This window comes from Hetaerina americana, unplaced genomic scaffold (assembly GCF_022747635.1).
Source record: "Hetaerina americana unplaced genomic scaffold, ioHetAmer1.1.p SCAF_47, whole genome shotgun sequence".
Taxonomy (NCBI): domain Eukaryota; kingdom Metazoa; phylum Arthropoda; class Insecta; order Odonata; family Calopterygidae; genus Hetaerina; species Hetaerina americana.
This window is the reverse complement of record NW_027287063.1, coordinates 3,560,541-3,573,849: the sequence shown is the minus strand read 5'-3', so window position 1 is coordinate 3,573,849 and position 13,309 is coordinate 3,560,541. Positions and strand designations below refer to the sequence as shown.

At 42.5% G+C, this 13,309-nt stretch overlaps 1 protein-coding gene across 1 annotated transcript in view; it reads right to left on the bottom strand.

Moving 5' to 3' along the window:
* The window catches only part of rk (G-protein coupled receptor rickets), a 153,017-nt gene that overhangs the window by 52,484 nt on the left and 87,224 nt on the right, over window positions 1-13,309 (bottom strand). The window contains exons 4-7 of the mRNA XM_071591471.1: window positions 9,253-9,324; window positions 8,717-8,785; window positions 4,697-4,840; window positions 3,154-3,294 (exon numbers count right to left, since the gene is read on the bottom strand). Coding sequence (XP_071447572.1) covers window positions 3,154-3,294; window positions 4,697-4,840; window positions 8,717-8,785; window positions 9,253-9,324 — 426 coding nt within the window. The remainder of the gene's footprint in view (window positions 1-3,153; window positions 3,295-4,696; window positions 4,841-8,716; window positions 8,786-9,252; window positions 9,325-13,309) is intronic.

Genomic DNA, 13,309 nt, shown 5'->3' with positions numbered 1-13,309 from the left:
TTAGGGTCCCATGGTGGTGCCTTAAATGGAGGATTTCACTTCAGGGATTAGGAAATAATTTGCTGGTACCAAGTCGGGGCTGTAAGGGGGTTGGGGAATAGTGGCAATGTCCTTGCAGAAGACCTTCGCAAGCAGACGCTCAACTCTGCTCTTGGTCATCCGTCCGAAGACCTTCGGCTGGACGAATTTAGCGTGGATCTTTCGCAATGCCGAATTTTCAGTAATATAATGGTTTGTGCACTATCATCTTATCAATGCCAATAATACAATCATGCGCGCACTTAACTTACGGCGGTCCGAACTTCTTCCACACGTCAGGACAAAATTATTACCGATACTTTTTTATGCAAAACTTGTTGTATTTTGAGTCGGTTTTACGGGATATTACCGCAATTAATCCCTAAAACAGATTTTACAACAGTTCATACACCAATGGATAGGGGCAATGAATTGAGTCACATTCCCTACAGGTGTCCTTGGGGGAGGAGGTCGTTGTATGTTGCATGCCCATGTGGTAGTGGAATTTCGCTTCTTACTTGTCAAATTCTAGCTTGCACGTCATTGGATAAATTTTTCACTAAATCCTAAGGTGTAATTTTTGTAAGAAAGGATTTTTGTATGAATGTATACGCCACTGTGGGTATAGATTTTTCATGGATGTGTTGATTTTGCAGGTGGTTTTGTTCCCTTTTACGGGTGGTGACCTTAAACCCCCTGCCACACGCCCTTGCGGCGACGGATTCCTTCACCTATCTCGGAAGTACCATCACATGGGATGGAATAAATACTACAGACATCAAGCGAAGAATAGCTCAAGCTAAGAGAGCATTCACAATGAAAAGACAACTGCTGTGTTCAAAGAAGATAGAACTACAGACGAGGAAACAATACGTGATAACATTCGTATGGAGCGTGGCACTCTATGGATAAGAAGCATGGACCATCGGAAGAGTAGACTAGAGGCCTTTGAAACCTAGTGCTGGAGGAGGATGCCTAAGATCAAATGGACGGATAAAATAATAAATGAAGAAGTATAGAGAAGAATACAGGATAGACGAAGAAGGGACCTTATGGAACACCGTAGAGAAAAGAAGAAACAGATGGATTGGCCACACCCTGAGGCACAATGGATTCTTAAAGGATATACATTATAGAGGGAAAAGTCCCAAGAAGAAGGCCAAGAGATATATATGCAAATGGGACAAATAAAGAAGAAAGTGCATTGCAAAAAATACCAAGAAGTAAGCCAATTAGCATCGGATAGGGTAGGATGGAGGGCTGCAGTCAACCAATCTTAGGATTGAACGGCCAATGAATGATCCATTACGGGAAGAAAAAACAGCTGCGTTGATTTCAGTTAATTGTGAAATTAAAATTAAAAAAGTGGTATTAACCCAGCTTTAATCTCTCCGTGATTTACAGTCGCCCGACCTATCGTATCTTGAATATCTGGCGCCTGCCAGGCGTCGCCACGCTCACTCGGGTGTCAAGAGAGCTTGCGATTCTTTGTTAAATGCATCATGGACCGCATCACCAGCTCACGATTTGAACGGTAAACAGCAAAATAAGTTTTAGAATATTGCATGCTATTTACGGTCACACATTATACATATTTGTTAAACGATGATTTGTCTGAAATTGTGATATCACACAAGGAAGCCCAGACAATGGTCACGATGAAAATTTGAAAATCTATAGCTAAGGTAAATATGAAAAAAAATAAATTGCGATACAATACTGAATAGATCTGTTTATTAGTATCGAATTACGGAAATAAAACGTATAGTTAGGATAAAAATTCAGCCATAATATTGGAATCTGATCGAAAGTATCATAAGATCAATTGATAAGTCGGGAACGAGGCGGGAAGACACGTGAAATTCGACCTTCCGTGAGAACGAGGCGTCTCCTCTTTTGTGCTATCGTCGATTAAGAAGTAATCTACCAATCGGTCGACAAGCTATAGATGATCTCTGGTGGAACAAATCCTTACCACGAAAGTAAAACGGTGGTATGCTCATTAAAAAAATACATCAATATCGGAGATCATAAAAATTTGATTGAAAAAGGAAAAGATTGAAGAACATACCTGTAGTTACAAGTTCTCTGACACCTAAAATGTTGTCTTGGTTCGTGAACACCATTAAAACAGCATCATTGGAAATAGAAATTCTTATTGGCAATGGACCATTTGGAACTTTATTACTGTTTTCAGTCAGTTGTAGAACAGTTTTATTTACAGATAAACTTAACCAATTAACTTCCTCAATCAAATTTAGATATCCTCTGTCTTCATCTCACCACATTAAACATCTTTCATATTTCAACTATTGGTTATCCGATAGATATTCGATAGGTATCCGATAAACAGAATATTCCAGTTAATTGATCAGATCTTTTCCTATTCCCCTTCCTCTTACCGAGTGTGGCTTCTCACTGACAAAATGGAAAAACACCCTTACGAACGCACAGACGTGCCCTTCACACCATTCTCTGTCGGTCAAGGAAATGTCGTTCGAAAAGCCTAATTTTCAGGGTTGCGAATGGTAACTCAAACCCTTTCGTGGATTTCTTCGACAGTCCGGACACTTCTTCCGTCTCGGTCGCATCCAGACGTACCTACGAGATGCTCCTCTGCTCTCGATACTTCCGACAACAAATGCCGAAGGCATGCATTGTTTTGCCCGACCCTTCTTTTACTCTTCTCAATTCTTCGAACTAGTCTCTCGCCTCTCTCTAACGGAGAAGAGTTTAGCACTTTTATTAACCGTCAGCACTATTAGAAACCGAAGCGCATGTAAGCTGTCATAAAAAGAATTTAGACTATTCGAAACATTTAACATCCCACTCGGCAGCTAATATTTTACCAAGCTTTAATTTTGATGTCGCCTGGAATCACCCCCCGCCACGAAGCCTAGCGATCGCTCGCAGAGTATCGCGCCTACATCGCGTCTTGACAATCTCTTTGGCCATATTTATTTGGCACCCATCCCTTCCTCTCAAACCATCAATTCACATTCTTTCGTGTCCACTTCAGTTTCACTGCTAACACCCCCAAGTGCTCCGTGTTCACCGGCAACATTGGCACACATGGCATATCGCATGGCGATAGTGAATAAGTCAGCAGATAAAAGGCGAGATACGGGTACTCACAGACTCTTCAGCCGGGGGCAGGTGATGCACAGGTTGTCGGGCGTGTCCGCAATGTTGGCTCGGTCCAGGCGGAGGATCTCCAGGGAGGACGTGCCGTTGAGGTTGGGGAAGCTGCGAAGCTCTCGTGCCTCCGACAGGATCCTGGGGGCGACCGAAGGTACAGGATCACGGAATGTTGCGCCCCGAGCGCCAACACGGGCCAGGCGTGAATTTTAAGCAGCAACATTGGAGGAACGGCGTTTCGTGTACTTTCATAAGTTTACAATACATTATATTTGAAAAATTGAAGTTCAGAAATAAAATTAGGGCATAACATTATTTTATTTTTAAAACGGATGATTAAATTAACTGAGGGTCTACATGGCTGAGGCATATTTGGAATGTTCGACGGAGATAATTACGGGCCTTCACGAACTACTGAAATACGTGGATGATGTGAGCAATTTTTTTCCTTCCCGATTGCCAAATAGTTTTGACTTTCTTCTCTCTTCCCCTTTAAGTACTAATCTTCATTTCGCATTGTACCTTTCTCCAGCCTAGAGCAGCCTTGAACGCCCCTCTTTATTGCTCACCTACGGGTTGCCTTCCTTCAAAATGCTTCTCCACGCACTACTGCCCAATCAATACCTTCCTCTCCATCTCCGGTTCGTTCCCATCCCTCTTCATGTCTCCACCTACGACCATCTGATTCAATCTACGCAGTTTCTCTTTTCCATAAACCAAGTGACTGAAAAATGCAATCCTGCGTTCAAATACCAACCGTTCAATGAGCTCTGCTTTTCGCCTGTGGGCAGCAGAGCTATAAATTATACTGGAGTTACTTCCTTTAATTCTACGAACGTAGGTCACATTGAATTCACGAAAATGTGTAGTAAACAAGCCGGTTGGGTTAATCAGGCCAACAAGTCCGGCCGGCGTTCAAGGTCACCACCTACCGCGGGGGCGAGCGTTTCGGTGAACTCTGACGATTTGGGGCGTTGGGAACATAAATGCTTCGTAACCCCACCCCCTCCCCCATGCCGTCCAATTAGCTCTTCCTTCCTCTAGCTCAGCCTGCATTCTTCTTTCCACCAGAGCCCTTTATAAGTCTCACTTTCTTTCGATATTTCCTCCGCCCACTTTTTCATCCTTTCGGATATCACCTCGCCAATCCCTCTCTTCGCCCACCGCTTTTCAAATTACTTCCTGATATTTTATGATTCGGTAATTCATTACCAAATCTCAAAAGCATCATCCATAAATTAGCCTTCTAGCCTCAAAGACCAGGTATCCGATCCATACATCGGCACGCTCCTTACAGAAACACCGTTAACCTTTGATTAACTTTTTTCCGAGCGCATCTGCCCTAGATTTCCATACTCTCGCTGAGACCTCTTCCGCAAACACTATCCTACTCCTTTTAATTCTATTAAATCGCCGTTTTCTCACCTCCTCGATATATTTTCAATTATTCCCAATTCATGCGGTGAATGGAATAATTGCAATGAGGCAATGGGGTAAAATGAGTTGATATCCTTCCCAAAAGGTTTTTGGGTGCACTTACAGTTTTCGGAGCCTCGGCAGGAAGGCGAAGGCGTCCGGGTGGATCCGGAGCAGCGGGTTGCCTCGGATCTCGAGGATGGTGAGTGAACTGGCGCGCTGGAGGAGGCCCGCCTCCAGGAACGTAATGCGGTTGCCGGAAACGGACCTGCGGGGGTGAGAGGGAGAAGAGGGGGGGAGGGGTCAGGGTATTTATTATAATGCGATTATTTTGCCTCGCACCCAGACTGCAATGAAAGAAGTGCGATCAGTACGACGTGATTGGTTTTTGACTCAGTCGACATCCGCGACCAAGACTCTCCTTATACCATAATCATTCGGCCCAGTTAACAACAAAAACACATGTGAGACTGAGTTTGAGAGGAGAATAGCCTTGGCAAAACAAGCGTCTCAAAACAAGAAGAATTTACTAGCGTATGTACAACCACCTATGCATAGAAACCAGGAAAAAGTCGATGAAAACGTTCGTGTGGAGTGTATGGATGGAGTTATGGATGTGAGACACATGGACAATCGGGAAAGTGGACAGGAAAGAACAGGAGGCGATGGAAAAGTGGACTTGGAGGAAACCAACATGGAGAAGCAGGGTGGAAAGGAAAAGGAATGAAAAAAGTGTCAGCAGGAGTGTGAAAGAGAAGAGATTGCTCCTAAGGACAAGAAATGGAAGAAAAGAAGAAAAATTAATGGGACATTTACTAAGGCAGAACTACCAATGCCTTGAGAGCATATACGAAGGGATAGTTAGTTGTAGGGAAGAAACAGAGAGGACGTCCCAGAGCTGCTTCCTTCAGAGAACATGCAGCAGGACTTCAGATCATGTATGTTTGCCTGAAGGAAGCAGCGGCGAATAGAGAGAGGCAAGTGTCTATTGCAACAAGGCATTGCTCCTTTTGATAATGCTCGGTGAAGCCAAAGTCAAAGAGTGAGTCTTTATTTGCTTGCAGGCACGAGAAGTAGTGCTGCAAGTTCTGAGAATGTTGAGTGAAATAGAAAATGGTGCGTGGAATACATTCAATTAAGTGTGCATTAAGTTGCTTGCTTAAAATCAATTTGTAACCTTAAAAAAGGTCTAAGGAAATCAAAAATGTGATTCAAAATTACACTAAAATTGTATTTTCTTGATTTCCCCTTGGGGATTCCAAAAATCTGAATGAAATGAATGCTAAGCAGCTCTTTGGAGGTTTTCATCAGAACATACCTCCCTGGCGATGACCAAATCCTCCCTCGCCAGGGATGTGAAACGGTGGTATGCCTGCCTGTTAAACTTATATATTAAAATCAAAGAATCTAAAAATGCGAATAAAAAAGGAAAAGATTAGTGAACACAGTTACAAGTTCTCTGATACTTAACTTGATGTATTGAAGTAATGAGTATTGCACATCATTAAAACAACCCTTTTCTTATTGGAAATGGTCTGTTCTACGAGGGCAATTTAACTGACAGATAATAATGATTCACCTCCATCAATGAAAAATGAATTCATAATAATATACACAGGGCAAAATATTTTAAAATTGATTTTGCAATGTAATGATTGGCCGTCGCAAACCGTATATTCCAAAAGAACTGCTACTTAGAATCATTTGGATCGTCAAAGTGAAATATGAAATGAAGTCTGCGGCATGGCTTTTGAAGCACAGGCGCCTCAAGCATCCATGAATGGCACGCTTTGTTGCACCGGCGATGCCGCTGGAACTTCTATGATTTCAGATGACTAATCTGTACTTGTAGGAGAGAAAAGACTTCCCCGTGGGAATAGCATTCATCGGCTAGCTAAAAAACAGAAGTGCTACACTGCGGACCCTGGGACGAAATGCAAGTGAGCCTGGTTACATTTAATGAGTGGGGCCACGATTGTCCCAACTACGAAGAATTATCCGCGAAAAGCAGGTGGAAGCGGGTGAATTTTAAGGCTCTAAATGAAAAATAAATGCATATGGAATGAGAAGAAAAGGCGAGTGTCAGTATGGATTGGACTCAAGCAAATGTTGCACTTTCTATCGCCTCTAATGTCGCATGGCGATGGAAACGCGGCAAGAGGCAAAAGAGGAAAATACAGAGAAATGGAAATAGGGGGCGTTCCTCAAAGAGGTGGGTGATCATCTTTGTCTAATCCTTAAGGTTTAGACAAAGATGATTAAGAATTAGAAACACTAAGGGAACTGCGTGAGCTGGAGCAGAACAACATCAGAAAGCGTGGAGGAAATGTGTGAGATGAGAGGAATGGGAAACTTGGACTGGGGGCTTTTGAAATACGGTTTGGGAGAAGAAAATCCAGGCAGGGAGGAAGGCATGGGAAGAAGTGTGAGGAATGGACAGTGAAGAGGGGCTGGGGAAATGCGAAGGAGGCAAGGGAAGGGGGAGATGAAACTGATGCCGGATAATCTGGGAGGCATGAGTATGCAGTCTCACTCTCTCACTCAATAAGGTAAGGGCTCATTGCACCCAAAAATTTCATCGAAAATGAAATTCATGATTCATCTTTGCTGGAAACGGATTGCGGAAAAATAATTCACTCAAACACAAAATTATAGAATCAACAAATGTAAAGTGTGAAAAAGGAATAAGCTCGCAATTGTCCATCAATAAACTAAAGAAAGATATCCTCGGTTGATTTAAATTTACTGTTGCTACAATATTAGGATTGGTAGTAAGAAGTGTTGTTATACATAAACTGCTCCACCTGCTCTAGTTTGTGCCCTCCTATTTTAATGTTCAGCTTAGCCTTTACCATTATGGAGAGCAGGAATGCATTTGCTTTGTTTACGTTTATTCTCATCCCGTATCCATCGCACTGGATTACCAATTCACTCAGCAACCCTTGCAAATCCTGGGCTAACTGGTAATCTAGAGCTTAATCATCAGTAAACCTAACTTAATTTACGAATTTCCCGCCGACTTCCTATCTCCAGTTCTTCCCATAATGCCTCTTAAATTATTTTCTCCACGTATACGGGTGCATTGAGCAGCACAGGTGATAATGGATACCACTGCCTTGCGTATTTCCTAACACTGCCCATTTCGACTCTCCATCCACCACTCACACCTAAAGTGTCCGAGAAATGTACCGGTTGTTGACGAGCCACGTATCCCTCAAGTGGATTCTTATTTTCTGCAATGCATTCATTAATCATCACTGATCGTATATTGGCATTCATAAGACAGGGACAGGGCACACCGTTATCACTGAAAATTTGGCGAAGCGTAAGAAATGCGCTAAACTCGCCCAAAAGGTCTTGACGGATGACCAAGAGCAGAGTCAATTGTCTGCTAGCGAAGGCCTTCTGCAACGTCATCGCGACAATTCCCCAACCCCTTACAGTCCCGACTTGGCACCAGCAGACTATTTTTTATCCCCAAAAATTAAAACCTCCCTTTTAGGACACCACCATGTCAAAGTGTCGTCAAAGAAGCTTGCACGTTGCACGTCAAGGACCTTCCGTCTACCAAGGAGCCTTCGAGTCGTGGAAAAACCGCTCTGGCAAAATTGTGTCGACGCTCTCTAGAGATGTACTTCAAAGGAATTTGAGGCAGTGGGGCAAAATCGGAAATACATCTATTTTTGACCGATACTTTTTATACATACCTTGTAGACCAGATGATCTAATTACGCACTAGGCGATTGAATAGCACAATAGTTTGAGGGAAAGGGGTAATAAGGATAACTCTTTATGGACCCAACGGATATCATCATTACCTCATTAATCTAAAAATATAATTATATTAAATGTATATATTTTTATATCAAAAAGGAAAGTCAAATTCCACAGAAATCGGTGCTTTGATTTGAACTTTAAATTTCAATGGGAAATTTTTGAGGTAATAGTAAAAGGTTATCTCACTGGGTAATTCTGTGGGCCTAAATATAAAAAGATTGAAATATTTTCTGTAGTTATTTAATAAAAGGTTTTGCTGGAAGTTGCACCATCATTGATTATCATTATTATTCAAATTCAATGCTCTGTGCTGCCCGTCATGAATGTTTTTTAAAGCCCCTAGGTGAAGACTTTTCTAGTCACTCACAGCTCCTGAAGCGTTGTCAGTCTTGCGATAGCCAATGGCACTTGAGTCAGCAAATTGTCGTCAAGCTCCCTGAAAAGATGTAAAACCTTATATTAACTCATTTGAAGTAAACTTAAAATAAACTTAATATTTCTACAGGATTAAAAATATTGCTTGTACGTTCGCCCATGTACGTGGTGAATAGTAAATTTAGGTGAACTGTTAGAATAATAAACTATTTATCAGATCTAATGCGATTATATTTTTTAATGTTTTCCCGAAGAAATCGTCAAAATACTTGGCATATGTTAAAATGATATTAATATACAATATAATTGGGAAATCGACTCATTTACACTAAACGGCTTATTATGCAAATAGCCAATGCTAAAATTAACTGCAAATCATTCCAAAGCATTTTCTTCGATAGTCTAAATTTAAAATCAAACTTTGCACAGTTTTACAATTTCTTATGACCATATGGTGAATTCTTGGACAAATTAAAACTGCCATGCAGTGACAGCAAAGCATTTGAAAATCCCGAATGCGCTACTCACAGAACTCTGAGTGAATCGAGACCAGAGAAGGCGTCGTCGTCAATGGACTGTATTTGGTTTCGCTTCAGCAACCTGCGAATGAAGAGAAACATACTGTAGACAAATGGAGGAAAGTTGGCCATTGGTGCTGATGATGTCACAACACACGCTCAACCTGGTGTTCATCATATTTTAAATTAGGAGATCATTCAAAACAATCACTGACGAACAATGAAAACCATTAAAATCTATTAAAATTGATAATCCACCGAAATATATTAAATCGAAATCTGTGACCGCGTTACGTAGCTCGATCGCCGATTCCATTTTTTTCGTGACCCGGTCGGCGAGCGGAGGTTTACAATAACTGACATCCTGCAGCTTGCACAGCTTGGAGAGCATTGAGACTGGTTTTGCGGCAAAGCTCAGCGTCCCTCACACCTACTCCAAGTATTTCAGTTCCACTCCGACCAATATGAGCGGCGCGGGAAATTTAATTGCATTCCCTTCGGAACGCATCCTGATTCGCCATATGCTACAGGTTGCTTTAAATTCTCGTAGCGATCATTATTCCGATAAGGGTAACATCTCATATTCAAAAGCAACGGGTGGGAGTTCTTATGACCTGAAATGCAATTAGTTTCAACTCATTTAAAAAATAATTATAACAGTATGTGTGCATCTACTTAATTTTTAATAACTCCTTATCGTTGAGGACAACAAATTAAAATTCGTTATATCTGCGAGTTTGAAGACATGCTACGAGTTAGGAGACTTATTTGAATAGTTATTGATCAAATTTTTTACTAAACTCTGCTTGGATTGCCAACCACAGCAAAATATTAATTTTGCTTTTTTTTGGCCTTTAGATATAATATTGGTAAATTATTCCTCATTCCATACAAATACAACGTACATTCAAATAATTATTTCCATTCTCCATGGCTTAGGGAAGGATATAACATGGTTTGCCTGAAATTTGATATTTTTCATTAAGTGTGTAATATAATTAAACATTACATACATTAATAACTTTGAGACTTTTTTTTGTTTACTTCCCTCATCCTCGTATTCAAGATGTGTCAAGCTGTATTGCCTTTGATTTGTGACCGCCTTGACAATTACACAAATGATTTCAGTGCGTAGACTGCACAATATGGCATCCCGCCCGAGGGGGCGACCTCCCTCGCCGCCACGCCTTCATTATGAACCTCGGAATTGGGTCGGGCCAATTTTAATCAAAACTTGGCCGCGGCTCGGAGGGAACTATTCCCGGAAGTGAATGCCGTGTGGGTAGGCATACGAGCCGGGGGGAGGGAAGGGTTGAAATCGTGATCAAAGGTGCACCAGACTATGCCCCAAAGGGCAAGCGTTTTCCTGATTTCTGCCGAAAGCGATCACCTCGCGTGAGATTAACCGGGAGAGGATTGGAAAGAGGCTCATTCGATATCTGAAGAATAAAAAAAGAAACGTGCCCTGTTATTTTTAGGGTCCTATTCGACGTCTCATTAGAAGCAGTACGTTGAACCTATTAGCCGGAGCATAGTGGTAGTCACGCTTCCCACTAATTTGACTGCCAAGTTCTTCACCGAGTAACGGGGGGTCGCTATAAGGGCGGGTGGTGGGGTGGGTAGGGGGAGAGCGGAAGTAACGCAATCGGTGCCGAGCGGATTGCGGAGCCGAGTGCTAAGTCTTCCCCGCACCAACACAGGTTCGCCCTTCGTCCCAGTTCAATTGGCTCACTCTCAGACTAAAGACTCGGATCCAATCATATCATCATCCCTAGCCGGGGGCACGCTGCCGCTATTATAACCGACGAAGCGCCTTGGTGGTACTCCACGATTGTATTCGAGCGCCGTCGAACTGCCGTACATTTAAGGATTCAGCAATTCTCATTGAGAATGGACGCATTTTCACCCGAGACGCATCGATCGAAGGGCTCCACTGTAGACGACCAGACACATGGGTAATAGCCACCACAACTTAATGCATTCATTTCATGTTTAAAATTTGAATATTTCCCAGAATAGTATGAGCAAACCTTTCAATAAAAATTTTAAGATCTGTTGATCCAACTGGACTGGCAAAGAATCAATGTCACTCATATGGTGATTTTCTCGAAGAGGCAGGTTGCGACCACGCATGTCAAAAGCAATGCATTTTGGAGCATAACATTTTTTACTGAACGGAAAAATATGAGATTATGACCACCTGGAAAGAGAAGCACAGCATAGGACTTTCACGTATTACCTATGAAGCCATCATAAAAAATTGACACATTTTTCAAGCTGACTTACTACTGCCTCAAATTACAACTGCGCCCTAAAATATTGTTGGTCTTTGAAACCACTCATGGTTCAGTTTGCATCGACTCCACTCACTCCATACATTAATTATTTATCCAAGCATAAGATGTACAAGGTTCGGTGCTGTTATTTTCAGTGGAAAATTTCAAACACCCATAAATATCATGGTGCGCCCAAACTGGAAATGCATGAGAGAAGTTGGAAATGTATTAGAATAGAGTGTCGATCAATGAAAATTGACAACAATTTTTATCTTAGACCACAGTTTTTCACATATGCAAAAACTGTTTAACTGACGATTAAAAATTACCACTGAAATAATAGAATCAATTCATAGGAGTCTCAAGAAGTTGTTGCGAAAATTATGTTTCATTTTGAAGGAGTGACAAGTTCAATTCGGTCATTTTTATAACCATGCATAGTTTTCTACGCATCATGAAATTCATAATATACACAAAAATATTAAATGGGTATTAAACACGATTCAGTATTTTTATAAGCATATATTGGTGTTTTTTGTTGAAAATCTCGAAAAATAATGTTTGACGCAGTAAATACGACACAAATCGCAAAGTGAATAAGCACCAGTTTGCCTGTTATGCCACAACATTCGGTGTTTTCAGCATGTCCACATTTTGAAGTGGCAAGCGAACGTCGACACCGCAGATGAACTAAATTCTCTCTCTTCCATCCCCCTGTTTTTCAAATAAGTCTGAAAAACCTCGATTAATGACGAAAACGGATAATGAACACTCAGATCCGTTCGGCGCGTCCCCCCGGGGGTGGGCATCGGAGGGCAGTCCCTCCGATCCTCACCAGGCAGCGCGACGGGCAGCGGAAACCAGGCCCACGGATTACTGTTCCTGCTTCGTGGAGCATCGCACGTAACTACGCACCCAATCGAATTGAGTAAACCTCCACGGCACCAAAGGCACGGATCACGTCGGAAGTGATCACGACTCGGGCGAGGTCAGAGGCGACTGTATGGACCGCGAATGAAAACTGCAATTTGAGACCACATCTCTTTCCACTTTGCAAAACATGTCCCCCAGGCGAAAAATCACCTTTCCCGGTGATTTGTTTGTTTTGCTGCGCGAAAACGTCTTCCTACTCGGGGGACATATTGGAAAAAATAATACTGTGGTGTCTAACTTATAAGGACAGCACCCTCTTGATATTTTCCTCGAGTATAAATTTTCCAGGTCACGAACAGTGACCTCCCCCGACCAGGAGGCGCGCTTTCAAAATTCCTGTTATTCGCAGAGGTGGGGGGGGGGGGAAGAGGAGACTCCCTAGGAAGTGGGGTAGGAAAAAGGCAGGATTTTGAGAGAGGATGACCCGGTCCTCTCTCAAAATCCGTTCCTGTTTCCCAAGCCTTCCATCCGCAACGGAATGAAACATGCACAAAATCTTCGGTTCCCCCGCCGGTCACGTGCCACTGCGTGGTGGTTGCGCGAGATTGCTCCACGCCTTCACGGTAAAAATGAACCGACCCGACACTTGCCCCGCAATTCCTTGGAATCGGCCCTCGGCTCTCGCTCGGGAGACAACTCATTCTCCGACTTCATTCGCCGCATTTCTCTGCATCGCGGATTTCAAGGGATGCACACGATGCCCTCCCACGACCTTGGTTTGTGATTTTTGAACGAGGCGGGAACTCCATTTGACCAAATTTAGGGTCGTAGAAATAAGGAGCTTTCAAGATTTCATTCCTGGAGAACCTACGATGATTCTGAAAGAGCGAGCTTCTTACTTTCCAAAAGGGGGCTTCA